Source organism: Neophocaena asiaeorientalis, unplaced genomic scaffold (genome assembly GCF_003031525.2).
Source record: "Neophocaena asiaeorientalis asiaeorientalis breed wild unplaced genomic scaffold, Neophocaena_asiaeorientalis_V1.1 scaffold27, whole genome shotgun sequence".
NCBI lineage: Eukaryota > Metazoa > Chordata > Mammalia > Artiodactyla > Phocoenidae > Neophocaena > Neophocaena asiaeorientalis.
The window spans coordinates 521,382-548,048 of record NW_020172816.1 but is presented as its reverse complement, the minus strand read 5'-3'; the positions used below and the strand labels follow the sequence as shown (position 1 = coordinate 548,048).

Here is a 26,667-nt window from a genome sequence, read left to right as displayed (position 1 = left end):
AAGACTTGAAGGGGCCTAGCTTTATTTCCTATTTAAGAAGCTTAGTGGTGACTCTTGGACTCCCCATTATAGGCTTTCTGACCAGCTACAGAGAGGTCTTGTCCATTAGGACCTGAGATTAGGCTCTTGTCTGGGGGAGGAGGCATAGAGTTTGTTGCCATGGAGAAAGATAGGGTAGTGAGTGAAGCCAGCTTCCCTTCCACCTTCCTGAGCTGCTGTACTGCCAGCTCCTCTGTTACCTCTTGGGAGAGAAACTGGAAGTCATCCAGGCTTCACCAGCAAGAAGCCACTTACTTTATTTGAATAAAATCATAGGATTAGAGTTTGAAGTCCTAAGAGATAATCTAGTCCAATTCTACATTTTACAGAAGAGGAATTTGAATTGGTACAATGATATAAAGTTAGTATTCAAATCAGGACTCAACACGGTTCCTGTGACTCCATGGCCCTCTCCATGTTATAACCAGCTATCTTTCTGGCAGCTGTATTAGGCAGCTGAAGGCTCTGGGGGTTCTGGAAGACGTTGCAACATGAGGGTGGACATCAGTTCCTTCTCTTTTTGGCTAGAGGGCTGAGTACTGCTGCACCCAGAGTCACCTGAGAAACTGCCTCAAGTTTACCCTTGCGGTGGGAGGTGTGTGGGGCACTGATTTGAACTGAAGGTATATGAGCTGTAGGACCAGGCAGAATGCGGAAGAAGACAAATCTGTGACAGTCACATGAGATCCAGGCGCCGAGGAAACAAGGCAGCGGTTGGGAGGGTTGTATGACACAATGGGGATGGGCAGCCCAGCATCCCTCCCCACGGGAAGCAAATGCAGTTGCTCTCCAGAAAGCTGTCCCAGAGAAGCCTGACGTGAGCTCCTCGGCAAATCTGAGTGGGGACGGCCAAGGACGTCAGTAGGCTCTTCCGCGGTGTTAGCCTAGTCTACATGAGAGCCGGGAGCGAGTCGGAGGGTCCTTTTCTCCGGTGCTCTGCCCGGTTGCCCCGCCTTCCGCAAGTCATTTAACCAATGAGAGAGCGATAGGCGGCTACCTAAGGACGCTTCTGCTTTCCCTGAGTCTCGGAAAGATTAGCCAATCAATGGGAACTTGTTGGTTGCTAAGAGACCTTTGAGCTTGGCTCCACCCATGCTCAGATTTTAGCCAATGAAAATCTGTACTTTGGAGTGTTGCCGCGAAACCCGTGAGATTAATTCCGCCACCTGAATGTTTCGGCGCCTGCGCAGATTGGGAAAGGTTCTGGAAGACAGCGGAGCTGCCGCCATTTTGCGGGAAGAGGAGCAGCTCCAGTTGTAGCGGGGCTCTTACTGCTGAGTCTCTGGAAGGGAGCCGTGCTTCGCGTCCCCCGACACACCCAAAGGAACGAAGGGAACCGGGACCCCCCCACCCAGCGGGGACCCGGAACTGGTAAGAAACCCCGAAACCGGGTCCCCCCCCGAAACGTCACATATGCGTGACGTTCCCGCACGGCGCCTCCCCCTGACGTCACAGGCAGAAAATGGCGTCAAGAGCAGAATTGGGCAAACTTTTAAAATTAAAAACATTTTTTGTTTACTTTGGTCTGGAAGTGTTCGCTACCTAACTGTAGTCCATCGGCACCCTCGTGACTACATCCTTTAGCGATGAAGATGCTGTTTCAAGGGTCCCAATGACTGATCTCTTTCCAGGTCCCCGCAGCCCTGACATTTAGGGTGTCCCACACTGTGGAGGGAGCATCGACCCACCACGGTCTGAGAGGACATGTGGGATCCGTTTTCAGCCCCTAGTGCCACCACTCAGAGATGAGGGAATTGAGGCTTCTTCCTCAATCTTCAGCCTCTCAAAGACTCATGTTCAGTATGTTGGCCACTGTGCGCACACATCCTGTGGCGGTAGAGGAGCATAATGGGGCCACGTACGAGGGTTTAGAATCGGGACACTGGCCCTCGCAGAGATGCTGCCAGTCGGTAACTTGTAGGACCATTTTTTGAAGCGTGGCCTTGGCTGTTACACAACATGGGGAATGTTTTTATCTTTCTCATTGTTTTTTGTTCTTAATTAAGCTGTCTTCAGTTTGGAGATGTTTGTGCCCAGCTCAGTTACCGGACCCAGGAGATGGCGCTACCATCGCCTCTGGGACTCCAGCGTTTGGTGAATTCTGCCTGATGGGGCTGACAGTGGTTCTTCACTCTCTTTTGCCCCCGCGGCAGTGGGGCCTAAGTGCTGGCTTGGGTCTTGTCTGTGCTATGACAAGGTCCACGTAGTGCCATGATTATGGGCCTCTAACATAGTTTTTGAAGCAGGGTTGGAAGAAAGCACTATAATATTTTAATGTATGGGATTGAGTGGACTTTGATCCATAAGTTAGGACTCAAAGAGTTTGAAAACTCCCAACGTGAAAGCACATAGTGTTTGGGACATTCTGTTTTTAGGACATCTAGAAAGACTAAACCCAGCAAGATTGCAAGTTTCAAAGTGTGCTGGTGTTATATATGTCTGCTTAAATAGATTCATTCGTTTCTGAAGTCTGAAAACTTTATTCCATAGGAAGGGTTTTATTTGTCAACTTACATGAAAGTGTTTTTTGGTGTTAAGTTATCCCTATGCTGTACTAGCACTCAACAAAGAGCAGTTCTTGAAGCATTTCATTTGGAGAGTTAAAGGCAGACTGTAAAAAAGAGAAGCGTTATGACACTTAGAAAATTTGTATAGATTTGGCAGCCAAAATGAATGAAAGGGGCTTCCCTGGTGGCGCAGTGGTTGAGAGTCCGCCTGCCAATGCAGGGGACACAGGTTCGTGTCCGGGTCCGAGAAGATCCCACATGCTGCGGAGCGGCTGGGCCCATGAGCCGTGGTCGCTGGGCCTGCATGGCCGGAGCCTGTGCTCCGCAACGGGAGAGGTCGCAGCAGTGAGAGGCCCGCGTAGCACAAAAAAAAAAAAAAAAAGAATGAAAGGAACAGAGCTTGTAGATCAAAAACTTACTTTTAGAACCATTTTTTCCCACAGTAGCATATGTTAAGATATATGCTGGCATATATTAAAATCAGCATATATTAAAGTCAGCCTGGTTTCTAATATTTTGTAGCATATACTGTTACATGCTGAGTATCTGTAAGCCACACAATAGGTGTGACTAATGGGACATTCTTTTGATATACCTATCAGAACATTAATTCTTCAGGTCAGTATATATTTAAAAGTAGACATTTTGGTAAGCTGTGTACTTTTCTTTTTTAAATTTCCTTTAGGGTTTAAGTTATAAACCACATGAGAGAGCAGTAACCTGTTAGAATATTATTAGACTTAAGAGTCGGAAGATTTATGATCAAGGGTCAGCTCCTCCATTTGAGCTTTGTGACTTTGGGCAGTTCACAGAACCTCAGTTTTTTCATCTGTGCATTTTAAAAATCTTTCTTCCGTCCTTCTTTCCTTCCTCCCTCCCCCCACTTCCTTTCTGCTGTGCCGGGTCTTAGTTCAGGCACGTGGGATCTTTAGTTGCGGCATATGGGCTTTTTACTTGCAGCATGCATGTGGGATCTAGTTCCCTGACCAGGGATCGAACCTGGGCCCCCTGCATTGGGAGCACGGAGTCTTACCCGCTGGACCACCAGGGAAGTCCCTCATCTGTGCATTAGATCCAGTATTTGCTTGTAGCATATGTTACCATTGATTGTTAAATAAATGTAAGGTGTTAGTATAAGAGATTGAGTTCACTGGTTTTTAGACACACCTATTTTATTTTGGTTTGATTTCCATTTTAAGCCTTAAATTTGGCTCCAAGTAAGTTTTATTGGTTGGCTCTTTCCAAGAATCTTATCTCTGTAACATGTTTAGCATAGTGCCTAGCAATATTAGGTACTATAAATGATAGATATTGATATAATGATTACTTTTATTAAATCATCAAAATAGGCTATGGACTCTGAGGGCAACCAAGACAGCATGATTGGATGATGCGTTAGCTGCTTTAAAGAGGACAAAGCTCTTGAGGATATGGAAAGTCTAATTATGATTAACCTCCTTGTATAGAAAGTATTTAGATTGGTTTTTTTTTCAGCTTTAAGATATAATTGATATAAAATATAACCGTACACATTAAAGTGTACAGTTTGATGTGTTTTGATATGAGTTAACACCCATGAAACCATCACCCCCCAAATTCCAAAATGCCCTTTTATAATCCTTTCATCCTAGCCCCTTCCCACCTATTCTTATCCCTAGGTAACCACTGGTCTGCTTTCTGTCACTACAGGTTAGTTTACATTTTCTAGAATTTTATGTAAATGAAATCATACAGTATGTATGCTTTTTTTAACCTGTTTCCTTCCACTCAGCATAATTATTTTGAGATTCATTCATGTTACGTATATTGATAATTTCAGACCAGTAATTTCTGAATAATTTATCCTATTGATTTTGTTTGGTGTCTTCTGTTTTTTTTTATTTATAGACCTGTGGTGGACAGACTTGGGAAAGACCATTGCTAGATGTGAAAGCTTGGGGTAGGCGAGAAGTCCTACTGTACCTTCCTAGACAGAAAGGCTTCAAAGTGGGACTGGTTAAGCCTGTCTTAATCATGGTCTTTCTGAGTTACCCAAACTCTGGTCGGTATTGTATAGAAAATGCTTAATGATGAATCCCTTCATTATTTGTGTTGGGCGATGGTGTGGGGAAAAGCTTAGGACTAATCTGCATTATTCTGGTATTGCTTTCTCTTGCTCCTAATTTTTAGTCATGCATTCTTACCTTTTTATTGGAAATATGTGCCAATTTAAGTTTAAACCAATTATTTATTCAGAATTTTGAACAGTAGAATGGAGGCCAAGTGTCTGTTGTAAAATAAATAGTAATTTTGAGTACCAACATTTTCTTTTCACAGGACAGGGTCTATATTGTATTTTGTCTCTACCTAGATATTCAGTTTTCTTCTAGACCCCTGACCTTTTCTAAGCCACAAAGCAGAACTAGTTCAGATCTGTAAGGTACAAAAATAAACATAGGGTAAACAAGAGTGGGTAAGGTACCTTTGGAGTTCAAGAAACAGAACTGTATATCCTGAAGTCTGTTTCTTGGAGGGGGGAGGGAATGTGGGGTGCTGGAAGGGGAGGAAAAATATAAATGAGGTTCTTATGTATTGATGTCCTCTCCTCAGATCTGCTACAATGGCATCCGATGACTTTGATATAGTGATTGAGGCCATGCTGGAGGCTCCCTATAAAAAAGAGGAGGTAAGATTCCCCATCTCACTCTTGGAATCGGACTGGTAAGGAAAAGCACTTGTGGATCATCAGTTTCAACGTTTTGTGAATCTTCTTTCCCTGTTTGTTTATTATGTGCAGTGGCTTTCATAAAAGGCATAATCTTTTTTTTGTTGTTTTTTTTGTGGTACGAGGGCCTCTCACTGTTGTGGCCTCTTCCGTTGTGGAGCACAGGCTCCGGACGTGCAGGCCCAGCGGCCACGGCTCACAGGCCCAGCCGTTCCGCGGCATGTGGGATCCTCCCGGACCAGGGCACGAACCCGTGTCCCCTGCATCGGCAGGCGGACTCTCAACCACTGTGCCACCAGGGAAGCTCAAGGCATAATCTTTTAGTAAGCTCTGCTGGAGGCCGATACTCAAGGGCCATGCTTACAGAAAGGGCCCCAAAAACTGGGGGGGGACATGAAGTTGCGGTGGGAACCAGTGCTTTGCTCACAGCTCTCAGTGACACAGTAGAAGGTCAGTGTATCTCAGACATAACTCTCATTTCTCACTCTCCAGGGAAATGGATGTTAGTGGAACAGATGTTGGGGTAGCTAAAGGTTTGACTTCAAAATCTGATCTTTTTGGGTAGTTTCCTTCCTTCTTCTCTTATTCTTTTTGTTAGGAGATCCAGGTGCTTAGAAACTGTTTAGATGATTGAGAGCTTCGATTTCATGAGCTTTCTTCCTTGTCCACTTCTTTCTTTGCCCAATGGAATCTGTGTGTCTGCCACCTGGTACCTTGTGTCATTTTCCTGGTGAACCCCTCAGGATGAGCAGCAAACTAACGAGGTTGAAAAGGAGAGCCCTAGTAACACCACCAACAGCACCAGCTGTACTGGCAGCAGTGGCAGTGGCACCAGTGGGAGCAGCGCCAGTGGGGAGGCAGGCAGGTGAGTGTGGCCTGAGGAAAATGGGTTGGCAGCTTGAGGAAGGGAAGCAACTGTGTCCGTTATAGAAACAGCCAGAACAGGGAGGTGGTTGCTGGTAAGACTTCTGACTTTTAGTAATGGCTCCACTGGGTCATGGGAATGATGGTGACCTGGGTTAATGATCTTCTAGTCTTCGCTTGCCAGTGTAGATTTGTGGATAGACTTATGGATCAGTCCTAGCGTCGATGTAGTATTTCACTTGAGTAAAATAGCAAGAGGATCTCTGATTTGGAAACATGAGCTTTTGCTTGGTTTTGTGGGGAAAAATGGCCATTTCAGATGCCTGACAGCATTCAGGGCTCTGTGTAAACTGATGTCATGCCATTGCTGTGAACTTCTGCCATATTGTCTTCTAGGCTTTGGTCTTTCACTGCTTTCTGTTTCACCCTTGCTTTAGTGTCATTTCTTATCCTTGGGACAGGTGATGAAACCTCAGTAGTAAGAGTTTATGCTCTCTTTGACAGGAAGAAGAGGAGTCGGAGCCATAGTAAAAGCAGGGATAGAAAACGCAGGTCAGTCATTCTGGGGCCGCTTGGGTTTTGAGAATTATAAATGGAAAGATACCAGGGAAAGCTATACATTAAAGACCAGAAAGGTTGGATTGTTCTTTAAGGAGCTTAATAGTCATTGCCGTCCACAGTCGTAGTCGAGACCGTCATAGGCGGAGAAGCAGTCGGAGCCGGAGTCGAGATCGGCAGCGTCGTCACCGCAGCCGTAGCTGGGAACGTCGACATAGTAGTGAGTCACGAAGTCGAGACCGACGTCGTGAGGATCGTGTGCGCTACAGGAGTCCACCACTTGCCACTGGGTATCACCTTTTGCTTATAAGATCACCTTTGTATCGTGTTTTGTGGTAGGCAGGAGACCCAGTTACTGGAGGGGTGATACTCAGAATTGGCATGAGCGATGAGGTGCTGTAATCTGGTTTTCTCATGGTGGAAGACCCAGCACTGGGCCAGTGTGGATAAAGGTGGGTGACACGGTTTTCAGTTTGGTTGTTCTCTGTTCTGTAGGCGTAGGTATGGACACAGTAAGAGTCCTCATTTCCGGGAGAAGAGCCCAGTCAGGTGAGTTGACAATGAGCACTCTTTTAGGGATTGTGAGTTATGAATAAAAAGCGGTTTGAGCCAAACCACAGGAATGTGTAGTACTTGAGGGTAGCTGAAGAATGATGACCAAGTACTGGGAGGGAGGGTCTCGACGATTTTGCTCACTCTTTAGGGAGCCAGTTGATAATCTGAGTCCTGAGGAGCGGGATGCCCGCACGGTGTTCTGTATGCAGTTAGCTGCCCGCATTCGGCCTCGAGACCTGGAGGACTTTTTCTCGGCTGTTGGCAAGGTAACCCCTCTTCCCCCTCTTAGTTGTCTCAGAGAAGCCTGTCTTCTATCCATCCCCCTTTATGCCCAATTCAGGATTTCCTTTTTGCCCTGGATAGGTTCGAGATGTACGTATCATCTCAGATCGGAACTCACGTCGTTCTAAGGGCATTGCCTATGTGGAATTCTGTGAGATCCAGTCTGTGCCACTTGCCATTGGGCTGACCGGACAGCGGCTGCTGGGAGTGCCTATCATTGTACAGGCCTCACAGGTGAGCAGCCTGAGAAATGGACATAAGAAGATGGAGATAACGGTGGTAGGTGTGGGGCATGACCCATCATTTCCTTCTTCCACAGGCTGAGAAAAACCGACTGGCAGCCATGGCCAACAACCTGCAGAAGGGCAGTGGTGGACCAATGCGCCTCTACGTGGGCTCCCTGCACTTCAATATCACTGAGGACATGCTCCGGGGCATCTTTGAGCCCTTTGGCAAAGTGAGTAGAAAGTGAGGGAAACCTCTGAAGGGAATCGGAAAAAGTGGGGAGGGCGAGTGTACCTTCTCGTTCTGTCTGACCATGATTAACCCATTGCTTGTTTAACAATGGCCATGTGGGTCCATGCTGGAGGAGTTGGGCTCCATCTCTGTATTCATACTGCTCAGGAGACAAATTAGGCACCATGAAATCAAATAATGGGGTCCATATGAAGTAAGATGAGTCAGAAAAAGTGTTTGGGAAAGAGATGGGCTTTATCTCATTTTTAAAATGATTTGGAGAGCTGTAAGGGGTTGGTTAGAAAGTTAGAGGTATTTAGAACAGTCTGGGTAGGGGACTTCCCTGGCGGTCCAGTGGTTAAGGCTCTGTGCTTCCACTTCAGGGGACGCAGGTTCGATCCCTGGTTGGGAAACTAAGATCCCACGTGCCACATGCTGCGCATGGCCAAAAAAATAGAACAGTTTGGGTAGGAAAGATCAAAGGTGTGGCTTAGCCAAAAGATTATTGATTATTTTTCTCTATTCTGCAGATTGATAATATTGTCCTGATGAAGGACTCAGATACAGGCCGCTCTAAAGGTTATGGTTTTATTACGGTGAGTCCCTAGTCTTCAACTTTTTAATTTTAGTTTAGGTTTGTCCACTTGTCTGATTTTGCAGCTTAGCTTCATGCTCCTCCCATAGGAACTGTCTAAATGACCCATAAACCCTGGTGCCTGAAGCTTGGACTAGCCTTCTGCCCCTTGAGATGAGTGCATTACTTGAGATCATGGCTTTGCTCCTACACTCTGTCAGTGGCACTGGTATGGGGTGTCCAGGAGGTCAACCAGCTTCACTGGTGCTACAGCTTGCTCTCTGGGTAATAGTAACGATTCCAGGCTGCAGCTAAGAGGTTGGGGGCATGAGGGAGGTTAGGTATGGGCCTTTATAGATGTGCTTTATAGAATTGGTATATTTTCATGATGGGATGGGAATAAGAAGGTATATACTTCTCTCTGGTCCTACCCAGTTTGAAGCAGTTTCCCCATTGAGAAATATCTTTATATTTAAATACCACTATAGGGAAAATAGTAAGGCCACCTAATAGTGGGCAAGTCTCACCTTTTCCTGACACTCCAACAAAATTGTTTCCAATTCCCATAACTGGTTCTTCCAGCCCCATGTGACTCCAGGCTAGGACTGGCTGCCAGCCACAAAGTATAATAGAAGCTGATATTTTCTGGGCTCAATCTAGGCAGCATACACCGCCCCCCCCCAGTTGCCTGCAGGGCAGAGGGGAGGTAGGTTGTGTTCTACCGTGGGAATTGCTCATCTCAGAAGTATCTGGTAAAAGCAAGCCACCTATACCACCTGCCTAGGAACTGTCAGTACCACATGCCAGGCCCTAGGACAGGTAATACCAGAGTAAATAAAGCCAGCTGTGGTGTTCATGGTGGCAATTACCTTTTCTAGCTCCCTGTGTGACTCAGATGCAGAAAGGCTTCTGTGGGGCCTTTTTGCCCTTGTGTTGCTGCCTTTTAGGTCAACACCTTTGACACATAAACAGCAGACGGGGAATCCTCTTTATGCCAGGCTGCTGCTAGTGCTGCTGCTGGAAGGGACGAGAGAGTAGAGGCCTTCTGGCCAGTGGGCCAGAGTCAGCCGCACTGGGGCGGGGTGGGAGTGGGGGTGTAGTCTTGCTCTCAGTACCAGGGTGTGCACCTTCCTGAGCCTGGGCTCTGGAGTTCCACGTTCCTGGTTCTTGACTAAGGACTGAAACTTACTAGTCCTGAGGGCTGAAATTAAAGCTCAGGAGCCTTGGATCTAAGCCTGTCTTACTTCCATTTGATATGCCCATTTTTGAAACAGCCTATCAGGCTGGGCTCCCTACAAATGATGCACTGTTAGGTTCTCAGTGGAGCTGGAGATTGAAAAGCGATTGCCCTTGAGTCAGCTGGAAAAGGTCTTTTTTAGAGAACCATTTGCGGGCATGGGGATCTTAGGTCACATTCCCTGGGAAAGAAAAATTTGAGCCACAGTGAGGATGCAATTTTCACGGGACAGTAGGATGAAAGAGTATTAGTGGGGCTTTGAGAGCATGTCTGTGGCCAGGAGGTACCTGATATGACCTGGGTTTCTTGTAGTTCTCTGACTCTGAGTGTGCCCGCCGGGCCCTGGAACAGTTGAATGGCTTTGAGCTTGCTGGTCGGCCTATGAGGGTTGGCCATGTGACCGAGCGACTGGATGGTGGCACAGACATCACTTTTCCTGACGGAGACCAGGATCTGGATCTGGGATCAGCGTGTGGACGTTTGCAGCTCATGGCCAAATTGGCAGAAGGTAGGGCTTCTCTGCAGAGTGAAGAACATGGCGTTGAATTTTACATCAAGGGTTAGGACTTAACCCCACCTCGTCTTTTCCTCTGAGGCTCTGGAATCCAGCTGCCGACCACTGCTGCTGCTGCCCAAGCTGCTGCCTTGCAACTGAATGGAGCAGTTCCTTTGGGGGCCCTGAACCCAGCGGCTTTGACTGGTAGGCTTGGACTTGGGAAAGGGAGAGAAGGGTCGGGCCTGGAAGGCAGGAATGCTCTGTGCTAACTCCCTTGTCTCTCTTTGTTCCAGCTCTGAGTCCGGCCCTGAACCTCGCCTCCCAGGCAATCGCCTCCCAGTGCTTCCAGCTTTCCAGCCTCTTTACCCGCCAAACCATGTGAGTCTCAAGGCCCAGCTCATTTCAGTGTTCACAGTTACTTTCTTTCCTCCGGCTTCCCGTTTACATCTTCTCCATGCCACAGGTAATTAGTGGCGCAGTCCACTGCCTACCTGTGCCTCTGGGTCCTGCCACTCCCTTCTCCGCGTCTACTCTTCCATGGCCCCTTCTCTCCATTCTGTGGACCAAACCATCCTGAGGGTGTGAACATTGACGGTGGGGGAACTGGGACCCCCTAGGACACCAAGAAGAGCTCCTGCCCACCGCAGCCACAGTGGGAATGGACTCTGGTGAGCAAAGCTGCCAGTTGAAGAGAACAGAATCTGCACTTGAATTGAACATCTGTTTCTCTGTATTTATCGTCTCCTGGGATGACCTTCCTTGCCCTTTACAACCACCTCTTACTGATTCCTTGATTCCTCCCCCATTGGGAAGGCCATAGGGCATTAACTGAAGGAACTAACCGCTCTTTGCCTGCCTGTACCTTTACCGTACAGTCTGTCACGGAAAACCTTTAAGACCTCTGGTCTGTGAGGACTTTGGGGTTTGAGGGAGTGAACCTTGAAAGTGCTGGCTTGCTGCTACAAGGGCCCTGGAAGATAGCACAGACATGTGTGTTGGGAAGCCTGCCTTAAACCTTAGCTTGGGGCCAGAACTGCTACTGTGGGCTCATCATCTTGCTGGGAGGTGTGGGAATGATCTCTCCTGCCAGCCGTTTTGGATGTCTTAGGGGCATTCGGGAGTTCAGTGAAAGGTGGGGTACCTTTCTGGTATCTTCCATCTTCCTTTGTGTAGTCGTCCTTCCTTTGGCCCAGGGTGGGAGGATGGAGGGGAGGCTGCTTCTCTCCACCACTTCCATGTGCCTCTGGAGACTGTGGGCTCAAGCCCAGCTGGGCACACGTGAGTCCTTCTCACTGTATTTTATAACCTTGTGTCTGTGTACATAAATATAAATATATATATATATATATAAACTTTGTACAAAAGGCAGGTCCCACGGTTGTGGCGGCGGCTGCCCATGTGTGGTCTCGGTCCAGTGGTGTGTCTGTCTGACGTTAACTTCTCCTGAGCCAAAACCACGAACGGTTCTAGGGATATAAAACATTTGTAATGCTATTAAGTTTTCTTTCCTTTATTTTAATTTTTTAAATATCTGATCTTTAGAAAGAAAAACAGACAAAAGGCACACATGCCATCTGTATCTGCTTTATACTCCCGTGGTCTTTATGCCCCGTGGTCTCCTTCTGTCTTTATCTTGATTATCTCCAAACCTCCCTGCCTAGTGGACAGACCTCCAGGCTCCCTCTCTCTGCCTGGGGACAGATCTTGTCTTTCCACCAGATGGCAGTGTGACAGTAGCACATTCTGCACCTTGCTCTAAGGGTGTTTCGTGATCCTGAGGAGGTTAAGTACCAGAGAAGCCTTCTAAGCTCACCATTCTTACTTTGTTGAGCTCTGTACCCGCCTTTGGACCTTTTTGTAGTAGACATCCAGTCCAATATCCAAAGGGGTTTGGGCATTATACATCAGGGCTCCCCAGGCCTTAAGTCTGTCATTGTTTGCCCTTTCAGTCCCCCCAACTCTTCTTTCCAATGGCTTTGATAACACAGGCCTGAGTCCGATTGATGAATTTCCAGGGAGCTGAGTATTCCACACATGGCCCTTCCAAAGGTGAGGGCACACCTTCCTCTGCCTGCTTTGTAAGGCTTAGAACAAGGGGCTAGTCCAGAGCCTGGCTCACCAACTAGGGACCAACCAAAAGGAGAAGGTCTGAAGTTCAGGGACAGGGCTCTGTGGGCTTCCTCCATTCTTTACTGGTCTCTGTGCAACAGAATGTTGAGAGTTTATTGTCATGCTAAAAATTTGGATAATTGCTGCTAGGTTTTAACTTGTCAGTTAAGGCTTCTAAGCACAATGATGGTTTTTTAGTGGTTAGCTTATGACGTTGCTCTTTACACTGCAGTGTTAAGTACCTGAAACCTACTTGTGGCCTAAAAGGCCACTGGGACTCTGGAGGGACTTCCAGGCTGCTGCAGTCTCACCCACTGTCACCCCTACCCCTTCCCTGTACTAATTTGCTCTCTGGACCTGGGAGAAGGGAAGGAGGCCACGTTATTTTCAGGTAGGAGCAGCTGGCTAAGGCCCAGTCCCTTGCAGTTATTGATACGGCTGCTAAGGCAACCTGACCTCAGTGCAGACTATTTTTATGCATCCTCCTGACGCTATGGGCCAGGCCTCCTCATGGCAGTCTTGAACATCTTCAAACTGTAGGTACCCCCGGGCCTTGCTTCCTGCCCTCAGGTGGGCCCCCACCACTGCTCAGTGTCCTTATACTCCCATTCCTAGGTGCTTTGGCCTTCCTGCATTTTGGGTCCTTCCACCTCAGTTCTTCCTTGCTCCTTGTTCTTAGAGCCTTGCGTAGCTTTTTGCTGGGAGAGAGACAAGGGTGGAAGTAAGGGAATGTCAGAGACAACTTCTGTTCTAGTCTTAACCTACATAAGGTGACAACGTCTAGTGGGTAACAGCCAGTGTCACTGCGTGTGACTCAGTGCCTTCTTATTATTCATCCTTCCGTAGAGGGTGGTTGGAGTGGAGAGAAGGGGCAGTGAACAGCCTCTGGGCCCAGCCTAATGTAAAGGAGCCTCCCTCAACCTCCTGCCTGAGCATGGTGGCTAAGGTGGGAGTAGAGATGAGACTGTTGCCCAGGTCTGTTCCCAGCACAGTTAGAATTTCCCCACGAGTCCTCAATTCTAAATGGGATTTTTCACTTGACTTTCGGCTTATAGCCTCCACTTCTCTCTTTTCTAAGGCAGTGGCATTCCTCCCTGTTCTTTAAACTGCTGTGTTATTAAAGAGTCTGGTGCGAATCAGGAAGTATTACTTGGACAGGGATTTCCCTGGTGGTCCAGTGGGTAAGACTCCACGCTCCCAATGCTGGGGGGCCCAGGTTCGATCCCTGGTCAGGGAACTAGATCCTGTATGCATGCCGCAACCAAGAAGCTTGCATGCTGCAACTGGAAAAAAAAAAGTGGGGGGGAGTATTACTTGGACAGTGCGAAGAGGCTATCCTGGCACCAAAAAGTGGAATGGTTAACAATTAATGAGAATTTACATTTATGTAGGATTTGGTGTGGGTTAGGCATTGTTCTAATCATTTTATATGTATTGAATTGTTTAATCCTCACAACGACCCCTCTGAAGTAGATTCTTTTATTATCTTTACTTTGTTAATGAGGAAACTGATACCCCAAAGGTTAACTAACTTGTCCCCCGATTATGCAGTTAGCAAGTTTGGGATTTCAGTCCAGTCTAGCTTCAGATCCCTTGATCTTAATCTTAACCTGCCTCATCATCACTGTGGAAGCCAAAGCCTTGGAGTCATGGGGAAGTGTCACTTTTTCTGTCTCTTTACTTATAGTTCTCAGTATATCCTGAATTCTTCCACTTCCATGTCTACTGTCTTGTTCTCTTTTCCTGCCCCTCTCTACTGGTCAAAATCCTGTCCTTTAAGACTGATGATTTCCTAGTTGAAGTTGATTTTCCTTTTCAGTATTCTTGGTCCTATGTAGGTCTTATTCTGACTTTATTTACAGTTCTTTGTAAACTCTGTTACTAGATGGTTATAGCTTGATGAAGCCAGTCATAGATGTGTCTTTTTCATTACTGGGGTTTTTTTTTTGCTGTACGCGGGCCTCTCACTGTTGTGGCCTCTCCCATTGCGGAGCACAGGCTCCGGACGCGCAGGCTCAGTGGCCATGGCTCACGGCCCTAGCCGCTCCGTGGCATGTGGGATCTTCCCGAACCGGGGCACGAACCCGCATCCCCTGCATCGGCAGACGGACTCTCAACCCTGCGCCACCAGGGAAGCCCATTCATTACTGTTTTGTTTGCACATATTTCATATCTGTTGAGTTGAATTAATTCCCCTCAGTTCAAGTCAGAGCCAGGCTTTCCAGAGGCTGCCCCTTCTAGCCTGCTTTTCCTAGCAGTCTCATCCATTTCTTCCTCACCGCTCGAAGAGAGGAGGCAGCTTTACTCTTTTTGGTGTTACCATGGTAGCCTGTGAAGCTTTCTAAAGTGCTGCTTGCCACCAGGAGAGACTGATGTTTCCATGACAACCAGGTGAAGTCAGTAGTCATGAGCTGAATGCAGGAAAGGAGTTCTCATTTGAAGCTGTGTGTCTAAATCTTCTGACTTCAGATATCCCCCCCTTCCCTCCCAACTTTTGCACTCTATATCCAGAACTGATTGCTCGCAAAGTGTATTCTTTTTTTTTTTTTGGCTGCATTGTGTCTTCGTTGCGGTGTGAAGGCTTCTCATTGCAGTGGCTTCTTGTTGCGGAGCACAGCCTCTAGGCGCACAGGCCTTTGCAGTTGCAGCACGCAGGCTCAGTAGTTGTGGCACGCGGGCTCAGTAGTTGTGGCTCGCAGGCTCTAGAGTGCAGGCTCAGTTGTTGTGGTGCATGGGCTTAGTTGCTTCACAGTATGTGGGATCTTCCCGGACCAGGCCTCGAACCCGTGGCTTCTGCATTGGCAGGCGGATTCTTAACCACTGCGCCGCCAGGGAAGCCCCTCAAAGTGTGTTCTTGGTTGAGAGAGCTCTGTGTGAGGTGAAGCAGACCAGTCAACTTAGATCGTGTGGGAAAATGGAGGCAAGGAAAGAGATGATCAAAGATCACTTTTAAAAGTTGGATGAGGGCTTCCCTGGTGGCGCAATGGTTGAGAGTCCGCCTGCCGATGCAGGGGACGCGGGTTCGTGCCCCGGTCCGGGAGGATCCCACATGCCGCGGAGCGGCTGGGCCCGTGAGCCATGGCTGCTGAGCCTGCGCGTCCGGAGCCTGTGCTCCGCGACGGGAGAGGCCACAACAGTGAGAGACCCGCATACTGCAAAGAAAAAAAAAAAAAAAAAAAAGTTGGATGAGTTCTCTTGGCTCTCCGAGACGATCTGCTCTCAGGAGCCCTTAAGGAGTTGGGTGGAGTTACTGGAGACCCATTAAGCAGTTATTTTTGAGGGCAGTGGGTGGATGAGGTGCCTGAAGATGGGAAAAGAGCCAGTCGGTGCTGGATTGCAAGAGGGAAACAATGACCTTGGAAATCAGAGACTTGTCAGACTCTTGCCAATATTCCAGAAAGGATGGGAACTTGAGTCAGCTTTCAAGCATCCTGAAGCCTACCTGTTTAAAATGAATGGTGCTGAGAATTAGCCTCCTTCTCCCACTTCCTGGGCCCAACCAGGGGACCTCCACCCTGTAGCAGAAAGATCATACTCTAGAACAACACCAAGTGGTTCCGATCTCTCTTCTGCCACAAACCAGCTGAGTAAGCTTAGGTGTTACTTCTCTAACTCAGACTCCCCTTTTAGAAAGGAGATGATAACAGTAGTACCTGTCTTGGGGATGTTGTGAGGATTCAATGAAATGATAACCTGTAGAGGCCTTAGAACTTGATAGCTTCCCATTCCTCTGGATGCCTACATACTTGACTTTCTACCTGACCTAATTCTCCTCCCCAACTTTGAGAATGCTCAAGATTTACAGGGGTGGAACTGATGGTGGGGCAATGGTGAAAATAAACCTTCATTGTTCCTGGGCTAAAGTCCCAGGCTTACAAGGTCCTAGGTCACACACAGTCAGGCTACCTTTCAGGAAAACAAATCCCACTGGTCAAATCTCTTTATACTTGAAACTCTATAATCAGGTTACAACCAGATGGCTTTGGAAAATCAAGGTGGGCCCCTCAAGTACCTTCAGGATACCTAGTGCCCTTTGCTTGGTCTGGCTAGGGAGAATCCCAGAGCAGTCTCTGTTATAGTCCTTTGCAAGCATCCCCCCTAATCTCCCCCAAGCATTCCTATAGCACCTGTCTTTGTGGTCTCCAGAGCCTAGCCCTACCTACTCTGGCAGTTTCCTTTCAGAATAGTGTTTTAACTCAGCACAGGTCCTCTGCCTAAAGTTGTAATTTGAACAGAAAAATGGGAAACTGTAGTATAATACCATCCTTAGGCTTCAGTTGCCAATCTTCCCCCCAAAACTACCCAAACAAGAAATCCGATAATGGGTTACCTGTGAGTCTTGCGGGAGGCTGTTGGACTTTGTGGAGCACAACTTAAATTTGTATCTCCAGAGTGGTGCCATGCTTTGAGAGATTAGCATGTTGCATGGTTGCCTGAATAAGGGATCAGACACAGGTTGCAAAAAAACATTGCTTCTAGGGCTTCCCTGGTGGCTCAGTGGTTGAGAGTCCGCCTGCCGATGCAGGGGACACGGGTTCGTGCCCCGGTCCGGGAAGATCCCACATGCCGCAGAGTGGCTAGGCCCGTGAGCCATGGCCACTGAGCCTGTGCGTCCGGAGCCTGTGCTCCGCAAACGGGAGAGGCCACAACAGTGAGAGGCCCGCGTACCGCAAACAAAAACAAAAACAAAAGAAAAGCATTGCTTCTAAATCAACTATACTCCAATAAAAATTTTTTTAAAAAGAAAAATAATTTTTGTAAAAAGCATTACTTCCCACTGCTCATTTGTATAATCATGAAGATATTTGCATTTTTATCTAGTCCTCATGATTATCCTACAAGATAGGTATTATTATCCTCATTTTATTTATTTATCTATTTATTGGCCATGCCTTATGGCAGGCAGGATCTCAGTTCCCACCGGAAGCGCAGAGTCCTAACCACTGGGCCGCCAGGGAAGCCCTTATTCTCCTTTTATAATTGGGAAGAGCTGAGGTTCAGAAAGACAAGAGAGGTTAAGAGTGACTTTCTCCATAGACTTCCATCCAGAAAATAGCCTGAGTGCCAGGTAAAAGGCTTGCACAGCCCCATTGAATTTATATTCATGCCTTGAGTTTACAAGGCCACCAAGCTGTAGAGTCATGACATCAAGACTCAAATTCCTTGAGTATTTCCATCAGAGAGCCGCCAGGTGATAAAGGACTAAGAAGCAGAATGCTCTTGTCTGGTTTTGGGACCCTTTGACATCCTCCCAAATTTTGCTTCTTTCTGTACAGGGAGGGTCTTTACGTCATCATGTGGCAGGCTGCCCACCATTTCTCCTGTACATTTGCTCATGTGGTTTTGCCGCAAGACATTTCTTTTCCTTCTTTCCCCCATCTATCTACAGCCTATTGTATAACCTTCAAGGCCCAGTTCCTAAAACATGTCTTCCAAATGTTCTGTCTCTTCCGTTCAGACTCTTAGAGCACGTGATATAGCTTGCAGTTAGTCAGAATGTGGTATAGTTTGCTGCTGTTTTGGCCGTGGTAGTGCTGCCTCCAACTTGCCCTGTCTCTCCAGCTCAATTGTAAGCTGCTTGAGGGCAGGGATAGTGCCTTATCTGTATTTGTTCTCTCTGTAGGGCCCAGCACAGTGACTGGCATATGGCAGTACTTGAGCAGAGCAACAAGCATTTGTAGCTGAAGGATTAAAACATCCAGGAAGATTTTACTTAGACTGATGTGGATTGGAACACAATTAGATTAATGAAAAGATGTATGTATGGGTGGACTTTCTGGGAGTGAGGATTTAATGCAGAAGACTTGCGGAGTGTCCTTCCATGACTTCGGCAGTCCTTCAGAAGAGGAGAGCCCCTGTTCCAGTCTCTAAAGAGGGTTAGATGCAGCAGGGCAGAAAGGCCCAGTTGTAAGCGGAGGCCCAGAGCAGAGCGATAACTTCTAAGACAGGACTGGCCTCACTTCTGGCCTCTCAGGGAGAGAACACCCAGTCTATGCTCTTGGCCAGTGAGGAGGCCTTGTGGGCCAGGAGGCATGGGGTTAGTAGAGGTTGGGCAGGGACTGGGCTGATAAGGGAGCACAGACCCCAAGTCAAAATTGCAGTGGTTAAGAGGAGCACGGGGCTTCCCTGGTGACTCAGTGGTTAAGAATCCGCCTGCCAATCTGCCTGCTCGAACCCAGGTTCAAGCCCTGGTCCGGGAAGATCCCACATGCCCGGAGCAACTAAGCCCGTGCACCACAACTACTGAGCCTGCGCTCTGGAGCCCGCATGCCACAACTACTGAAGCCTGTGCACCTAGAGCCCGTGCTCTGCAACAGGAGGGGCTACCGCAATGAAAAGCCTGCACACCGCAACAAAGAGTAGCCCCTGCTCTCTGCAACTAGAGAAAGCCGCGCGCAGCAACAAAGACCCAACAGAGCCAAAAATAATAAATAAATAAATTTATTAAAAAAAAAAAAAAAGGCGCATGAGGGCAGAGAGGATCTTACCTGGCACAGGCAGCTCAGCATCGGGCCCCTTTGCTGGTCTCATGCCAGCGCAGATCAGCAGCCTGGGCTTACTTTGCCTTGATCAGAGGGAGGGAGAAGAGTGGCTAGGATCTCAGAGAAGACCCCACCTCTCCCAAGTCTAGCAGGAGCGGGGCTTCAGCTTCTGTCTGTTCTGAGCTCTTTCCTGTAGGCGTCTGGAGGGAACACACAGATGGGTCGGGCTGATGGAACTGGCTGAGTTGGGGGGAGGGAAGCTTGTGGCGTGTGTGGCTCCCCTCATGGGGGAGGTCCTGCCGTCATCATCTTTAGACTTCTGCCGCATGAAAGGCACTGGGCGTTCTGGTTCCTCATTCTCCCCTCCTGCCACATTTGACCAGTGGTGGTACTCTTCCTCTAGAAAACCCTTCTCCCTGGGCAGTAGCCACTACCAGCTCAACCCTAGTTCCTCCACTGCTTCTTTGGCAGCTGCATCCCCACCTTCTTTATCTGCCTGTCCCCAGGATTCTCTCTTTGGTCCCTCTTCTTTCTCTGGAACACCAAAGCTTTGTTTTGTTTTAAATGATTTAGCTTAGGGACTTCCCTGGTGGCACAGTGGTTAAGAATCCGCCTGCCAGTGCAGGGGACATGGGTTCGATCCCTGGTCTGGAAAGATCCCACATGCCGCGGAGCAACTAAACCCATGTGCCACAACTACTGAGGCTGCGAGCCACAACTACTGAGCCCTCGTGCCACAACTACTGAAGCCTGCATGCCTAGAGCCCGTGCTTTGCAACAAGAGAAGCCACCACAATGAGAAGCCTGCCCACCGCAACAAAGAGTAGCCTCCGCTCTCCACAACTAGAGAAAGCCCGCGAGCAGCGACAAAGACCCAATGCAGCCAAAAATAAATTTATTTTAAAAAGTTATTTAGCCATAGTTAAAAACCCAAAAGGTAGAAAAAAGGCATGCAGTGAAAAGTAAACGTCCTACACTTGTCGTCCACCCACCCAGTTCCCTTTCTCAGCAGCAGTCAGTACCATCCTGGCTTGTGATTTGTTGGGTCACAGACCCCTTTGGAAATCTGATGAAATTCATGAACCTATTAGACAAATGCATGACTGCACAAACGCATCAGATTGTACCATTTCACAAGAATCACAGACCCCTAAAACCCATGTGTGGTTTGAGGCTAAGGATCCCAGCCTGTATTGCACCCTCTTAGTCTCTCCCTTAGTGGGTCCCTGGTGCAAAATGAAAATGCAGGGTTCCTTCTTCAAGGAGCCTCGTTCAAGTGACAGCAGAGCATTAAACTAAGCATGGGGCCCTGTGTGACTGCCCTGCATCTCATCCTTTCCTCTGGCTTTTCTCCTACCATTGGTATGGCAATTATTCTCCTATCTGTGTCTCTTGCCCTAACTTGTTCTGAATTTCAGACTCAACTGTCCAGGGATGTATTTCTGAGCGTCTCAAACTCAAGAATCTCCAAAATGGAGACATTTACCGGCTACCTCCCCTGCCCCCTAACTCCCAGTTCCTCACCATCCTCCCATCACCTGCAACTTCTCCCTGTCTTTATACCCAACCACTTAGTTGCAAGTCGCACAGATTCTGACTCTAAGTTCCATGCCGCCTCTCCTTTCCCACTGCCATCTCCCTCAGTGTGGTCCTTCATTACCTTCCATGTGTATTTCTGTGATTGTCCCCTAAACTCATCTCTTCAGGCCTTGCCTCTGCTGCTTCAGTCCATCTCCTTGCCTCCCCTTCCCAAAGGACCAGCCCCATCATGTCACTTACACACTCAAAACCCTTCAGTGACTCTCACTGCCTACAGAATTGGGCACAAACTCCTTTGCCTGGCATTTAAGGTCCTTTGCAATAGGGCTCCCAAACTTCTTTTCAGTGCTCATCTCTTAGCCCTCCTCTTCACGTCCCTGAGATTTCAACGCAACTGTAGGACCATCTGGTCCCTTAACGCGCCCAGTGTGTTTTCCTGCAGTTTACAATTTGCACTGCCGCTGTTCCTGGTCTCCAGAGTTTAGAGCTGGCTTACGCCACTATAGCCGTGTAATTTCTCTGGCCCTTTTACCACAGCCACTGCCCATGGCTCTGCCCATAGTGTCCCCTGCATTCTTTCTACTGTCCCTCTCCCTCTTCCCCTCATCCTCACTGAAGGGGTACCTCAGATGTAAGGCTGGATACAATCACCATTAAGTATCAAGAAGACGAGAGTGCAATCCCAGCTCTATTGCTTATTGACCTCAGGCAAGTTACTTTGTTTCTTCCACAGTAAAAGAGGTAGTGACACCATATAGTCATTAAAGAATTGAGATAAGTGAAGTCCTAAGGATAGTGTCATTATTCATATCATCATCTCACCACCTGTGCTGGGCTGGTCCCCCTTGGCTCCTCCCCAGCTGCAAGGACTCAGGAGACATCTCATCCCTCTTTCCATCGAGTTCTGGGAAGCTGGGTGGGGTAGAGTGGAAGCCTGGCCCTCAGGTGCTCAGGTAGCTGTATTGTATGTCTAGGGGTGAGGGGAACTGCTGCCTCTGCTCTCTTTGTTCAGACTCTTAGCTCAGGCAGCAGCAGGCGTGGGCGTCCCCAGGGGAGGCACTGACAGCTTCAGTTCTCACAGGGACCTTGCAGGTGACAGCTGGGGAGGTGCAGGCCAACCCTATCACGCCCCAGCTGATGGGCCTCCCTGTTGGATGTGGCTCCACCTTGAAGCAGCCCAGGCCACAGCTGAGTGTACTTCTAGGCGCAAAATGTAGCTTCCAGGGCTTCCTTGGTGGCGCAGTGGTTGAGAGTCCGCCTGCCGATGCGGGGGACGCGGGTTCGTGCCCCGGTCCGGGAGGATCCCACATGCTGCGGAGCGGCTGGGTCCGTAGGCCATGGCCGCTGAGCCTGCGCGTCCGGAGCCTGTGCTCCGCGGCGGGAGAAGCCACAGCGGTGAGAGGCCCACGTACCGCAAAAAAAAAAATAAAAAAAAAAAAAAAAAAAAAAAAAAAAATGTAGCCTCCAGTGGGCTCCTTGCCGGTAAGGGGTAAGGTGATGGGGACCTGCTCACTGAGTTACCAAATTAATTCTAACGGGTCCCTGCTCCTCTCCAGGCCTGTTTTTTCATTGGCAAAGGGACAAGTTGGGCTCCGTAATCTTTAGGGGCCTTTTGCCCCTTGTTATGACTACTCCAGAACTAAGTCAGTTCCGGAGTCTCCCTAGAACCGTTACAGACAAGAAAACTCAGGCTCAGAGGAGCAAGGAACATAAATCCACCCATCCCTTCCGTGGGGGGGGGCTTTGAGAACAGAGAGTCAAAGTAAGCAAGTGCAGTAGAAAAATTCTTTATTGAAAAGGGAAGGGTGGCTCCCTTGCTGGTGCCTCCTGGGACCTGGCTAAAGGCGGATTGCCACCGCTCAGCTCTTCAGGCAAGTCTCTGCACACCTTCCCCTTAATAACCTTAAAGGGGAAGTGCCGTGGTAAATCACAATTCAGAAGAACAGCGCTTCCAGGCCCTTGCCTTTAAGAACTTCTTAAAGGCAAAGTGCACAAGTGCAGCAGATCAGAGCCAGGACGCTTTAGTAAAGTCTCAAAGAAGCGGCTCCGTGTCTTTACCTTTAAGGATCTCTTAAAGTTGAGGCATATTCGCGCTGAGTACAAAGATGGAAAACTGTAAAGGAGTTTACAAAGCACTTTTCCAGTTCTTGCTTTTAGCATCTCTTTACGGGAGAGGTGGTCAAGCGTGAATTAACAAAAAAACACAATACCTCGCAGAACTACTTTCCTCCCCGCCCGCCGGAAGCCGCCCCGCCCAACAGCCGCTGCACGACCCCCGCGGGTCAGCGTCCTCGCCTTCCAGGAGCCCCGAGGCCGGGAGGTAACCGGAGAGCGCGCGGAGCGGGTGGGGAGACGCCCGCCGGGGTCTGGGGGCGGGGGGCCCGGCTCCCGTAGTCACACCGGGGCGTCTGGGGGCGGGGCGGGGCGAGGGGGCGAGCGGAGGGCGCGGTGACCATGGCGACCGCGGTGACCATGGCGACCGCGGTGACCATAGCGACCGCGGCTCAGAGAACGGAGAGGTCGTGACACGACCTGGAGCGCTGCTTGAAGAACTTGGTGTTGCGCGGCACCAGGTTGGCAAGGAAGCGCTTGGCCTTCTTGGTGAGGCTCTCGCGGCGCGTGGGCGGCGCGGGGCCCTCGGGCCTGCCCCACTCGGGCTGCGGGCCCCCAGCGCGGTTTGGGCCCCGCCGCAGCCGGATCTGGCGCACCGCTCCCTCGAAGAGCTCCCGCGTGTTGTGGTGCAGCGCGGCCGACGTCTCGATGTGCTTGCAGCTCAGTGTCCCTGCCAGATGGCGGCCCTCTGCAGGAAGGGACGTGTTCAGGCGCCCGCCCGCCCGCCCACGGGGCTGCGCTGGGCCCGGGGACGGGCGAGGCTGGGCCTGGGGGGCCCAGGGCGTGCAGTGGAAAGGGATTGGGGCAAATGGATCTCTTGCAACTGATAGAACAAGCAGGGATTAAGTGGAGGAGGGTGGTGGTGTGGAGGGGGAGGAAGAAAGGGGCCTTGAGAAGAGGTGAGGGGGAGGAGAAGGGAGTCTCGGGGTCCTAGGCGTGGGCATTGAGAGTCTGCCCCTAGCCTGGGACTAACTGCAATTTTGTGCACCCAGGAGGTTAAAAGGCCTTATGGAGAAGTGTCCTGGAAGGGAGAGGGTTCCCTGAGATTGCAAACATGGATGAGGTTCAGGGTACTCACCCTCCAGTGAGACCTCCCGGGAGCGGGCCAGGTCACTCTTGTTTCCAACGAGGATGACAGGCAGGTCATGTTGGGGCCTCCCAGCCCTGAGCCGTAGTAGGGTCTCTGGAACTTTGGAGAAGCTTTGTCGATCGGTGACCGAGAAGACGATGAGAAAGGCATCCCCTGTCTGAAGGCAGTGGTCCTGCAGCCACCCCCCTGCATCCCCCTGCAGATGGGCAGAGAGTCGTGGAATGTCAGGGCTGGAGGCATGGGAGAACCTGCCCAGCACCTTACACCTCAAGGATGAGAAGCCAGGATGTGAGGGAGAAGCCACCTGCTTAGGACACAGAGCTAGTTAATGGCAGAATCTCCATACTCGGGGTGCGTTTGTGGAGGAGGGAGAAGTTTGTAATGTGAGCTCCACATGGGCGAATGGGGGACATAGGATCCTAGACTAGGGTAGCCCATCCTACTTTCTTATGCTTAAGCTCTTAAAAAATGAATGCTATTCAAGTGTGTGTAATCTGGCCTCTCGTTTCTGCAAAGTAATCATTTATGTCTAAATATTCACAAGTCCTCACTTTTTTCCCCTTCCCTGACATTACAGAGCCCTGAGCTTATGTCCTCTCAGATCAGGATCTTCTAGGCTGAAAAATGTACAGAGGGGGTCAGTTTCAGGGTGTTCAGCCTGGCTTGCAGTTGCAGGGTTTGTCGAATCCAGATCCTAACTTTCCTCTGGGTCAGAAGATCCTGGAAACCAGACAGCAGCTCTCAATACCATGGTGTGTGCATAGGTGTGAGCCTTTGCTCTCTGAGACAATATATATGAAAGGTCAGGTTCCACTACATGTTAAAACCAGGGGCTGTAGTCCCACCAGCCTTCAGCCTTCAGCCATACTTTGCCCCTCCTCAGCTCTCCCAGGTTTCATCACCTGCTTGCAGCCACATCTTAGTTCTCACCTGTTCCCAGATGTCATAAACAACTAGAGTCACTTCCTCCTTATCCACCATGATGCGTCTCTCATAGGTGTCCTCTGTTGGGAAATAGGGACAGGGAATAGAGCCCATTAGGAGGCTCCCCAACACCTGTTAGACCTGGTAACCAGGGATGCTTTAGATCCCAGCACCAGGGACCCCCTCCAGGGAGGTTGCCACAGAAAGCATTGAAACAGTTTCTCTTAGGTTCTGGCCTCCAGGACTGTTCATGCCTTGAGCTCTTCCATCCCTGACTAGGGCTCCAGAGGCACCCTCAATTCTTGCAGGGCTCCCCCAAATACCTGGGTTCTCCAGCTCGTGAGCACTGTCTCCCTGGAGACCACCGAAAGTGCCTGCTAGGGTGCTCTTGCCCACGCCGCTCTCCCCCACCAGCATGACCTTGAAGATGCCATCCTTTTGGGTGGGGGCTGCCTCCCCTGAGCCCAGGGAGTCAGAGGAGCCAGAGGATGAGGCTTGAGGTGGCCAGTCAAGTTCATCTACAGCCTGGGCCCGCCGCAGCTGGTGCTTGTAGGGGACAGGCATACTTCCTCTTCGTCTGGGGGCCCCTGGGGCAGGGGGTGGCCCACCCCAGTCCAACCCTGCCAACAGTTTCTCTGGCTTCTTCAGCAGTGTAGCATCTGCTTCTGGGGGGGGCAAAGAGAAGGAAGCTATGAGTGGGGTAGGCCTAGACACCTGCAGAGGACTCAGTCCTGGCTGCTCCAGCCTCAGAGGCCCAGTCGATGACCGTGACCCAGAAGGAGCTGAGAATCTTTGGTCCGACCTTCTTCCACTGAACTCCACCAGAAGCCTGAACTGGTGGGGCTCCCAGGGGCTGACCTGAAGGCTTGCCCAGTGTGGTTCCAGCCACAATCCGTTCAAAACATGCCCCATGCAGGGAGGCACCTGTGTGCAGGCTTGCACACCCACTCACACTTCACACACACAGGCACACCCCCAGACTAGGCCTCTGGCCGGGGGCTGCCCCTCCTTCCACCGGGAGGCCCTGCCCCCTCCTGCTTCCTACACTGATGATCCCTGCACAGGTTCTGAGGTTGGGTACTGACAGAGTCAAAAACTTTGTGGGGAGCCTGTTCCCAGGGAAGGGCCTTTGCTCACTGAGATGTGTGTGTTGGGTCTCCATGGGTGTGTTAAAGGGGCTGCCTCTTCCCATGGCCCTGTAGGTAAGCATCCCCCAATGCATGTCTGTGTGTGAGAATCCTTCTGCACCCCTGGCTGTCCCTGTGAGTCTGACAGAATATTGTGTTCGTCGTGAGGCTGAGGGAGAGAGAGAGGGAGGGAGGAGGAGAAATAGCGAGAGAGCAGGAGCAGGGAGAGTGACAATGCACGGGCCAGGGTAACTGGAGGAGGAACCACAGACATAACAAAGGGGGATAGAGAGAGGCTGGAAATAGCCCAGGATCAATACTTGACTGGCAGCCAGGGCCTCCAGGAGCCAGAGAAACCCTCAAAACAGTTCCCCAGGGTAGCCCCCTGCCCGTGATTCCCAGGCTTGTGGGCTGCCCCTTGTCTTTCCCCCTTCCCTCCTGCCCGTCCCAACCTCTTGGGAATGAGGCAGACCTAGGGGCTAAGTACCAGTTTCCCCAGGGAAGCCCTGGGTGATGGGTGAGGGGACATTTAGGCAGCCCACCTCTGCCCCCTAGCCCCCCACCTCATACGAGCCCCAGTCCTAGTGTGGGCAGGAGGCTTCCCCACTTCCTGAGTTGCTCTTGCCCTCTTGCTGTTTGCGTTCGAGCTCCTTCAACCCCTAGTTCTGACCTCCCCACCAAAGCTTCAGCTCCCACCGCCTTGGTTGCAGCCAGCACCTGCCAGCTCAGCCCTCACCTGGTGTGGGCGTCCCTGGCGGGGAGGCCCGGTGGCTGCTGGCGGGGCAGAGTGCTGTGGTTTCTGTGTCCGTGTCCATGTCGGTGTCGAGGTCCGTGTGCATCGGTGTGCGTGTGCGTGTGCAGCCTGGCGGTTTGCAGCACCCGCTCCCTCACTCAGCAGCACTGTCAGCTTTTCCCTTTAAATACCACCCCCCATGCCCTCCCCCTAGACACCTGGGGAAACAGTCCCACCCCCTGATGAGGTCACATATGCTAATGAGCCGTGATGTCAGCG

General features: G+C 49.9%; 2 protein-coding genes across 9 annotated transcripts; one reads left to right on the top strand and one right to left on the bottom strand.

Annotated features, from left to right (window-relative positions):
• The first annotated feature begins 1,211 nt into the window (after positions 1–1,211).
• On the top strand, positions 1,212–18,613 carry RBM23 (RNA binding motif protein 23). 7 transcript variants are annotated; one of them, XM_024741687.1, is made up of 16 exons: positions 1,213–1,410; positions 4,205–4,235; positions 4,434–4,485; positions 5,136–5,211; positions 5,994–6,115; positions 6,619–6,666; positions 6,795–6,962; positions 7,168–7,221; positions 7,376–7,493; positions 7,591–7,743; positions 7,829–7,966; positions 8,496–8,561; positions 10,089–10,284; positions 10,372–10,476; positions 10,566–10,650; positions 18,005–18,613. In XM_024741687.1, the coding sequence occupies exons 4-16, from the start codon at positions 5,146–5,148 to the stop codon at positions 18,060–18,062; spliced, it is 1,377 nt and encodes a 458-aa protein (XP_024597455.1). In that variant the 5' UTR covers positions 1,213–1,410; positions 4,205–4,235; positions 4,434–4,485; positions 5,136–5,145; the 3' UTR covers positions 18,063–18,613. The 7 variants fall into 7 exon arrangements, 5 of the variants coding, with proteins under 5 accessions (XP_024597459.1, XP_024597455.1, XP_024597456.1 ...); XM_024741691.1 differs by lacking the exon at positions 4,205–4,235 and having other exon boundaries at positions 1,212–1,410; XM_024741688.1 differs by lacking the exons at positions 4,205–4,235; positions 4,434–4,485.
• Positions 18,614–22,853: 4,240 nt separating this feature from the next.
• REM2 (RRAD and GEM like GTPase 2) lies at positions 22,854–26,571 on the bottom strand. 2 transcript variants are annotated; one of them, XM_024741693.1, is made up of 5 exons: positions 26,392–26,571; positions 24,852–25,193; positions 24,535–24,608; positions 23,593–23,800; positions 22,854–23,202 (listed from the first exon to the last, which is right to left on the bottom strand). In XM_024741693.1, the coding sequence occupies exons 1-5, from the start codon at positions 26,492–26,494 to the stop codon at positions 22,907–22,909; spliced, it is 1,023 nt and encodes a 340-aa protein (XP_024597461.1). In that variant the 5' UTR covers positions 26,495–26,571; the 3' UTR covers positions 22,854–22,906. The 2 variants fall into 2 exon arrangements, with proteins under 2 accessions (XP_024597461.1, XP_024597460.1); XM_024741692.1 differs by having other exon boundaries at positions 24,852–26,517.
• Between the last annotated feature and the right edge of the window lie 96 nt (positions 26,572–26,667).

Coding starts and splice junctions, on each gene's coding strand:
- RBM23 (XM_024741691.1), top strand. CDS start 5,146: ATGGCATCCGATGACTTTGATATAGTGATTGAGGCCATGCTGGAGGCT. Junction 7,222..7,375: donor CGGGAGAAGAGCCCAGTCAG/GTGAGTTGACAA, acceptor CTCACTCTTTAG/GGAGCCAGTTGATAATCTGA. Junction 8,562..10,088: donor AAGGTTATGGTTTTATTACG/GTGAGTCCCTAG, acceptor GGTTTCTTGTAG/TTCTCTGACTCTGAGTGTGC.
- REM2 (XM_024741692.1), bottom strand. CDS start 25,440: ATGGGGCATGTTTTGAACGGATTGTGGCTGGAACCACACTGGGCAAGC. Junction 24,609..24,851: donor TCACGAGCTGGAGAACCCAG/GTATTTGGGGGA, acceptor ATTTCCCAACAG/AGGACACCTATGAGAGACGC. Junction 23,801..24,534: donor TTTATGACATCTGGGAACAG/GTGAGAACTAAG, acceptor GCCCATCTGCAG/GGGGATGCAGGGGGGTGGCT.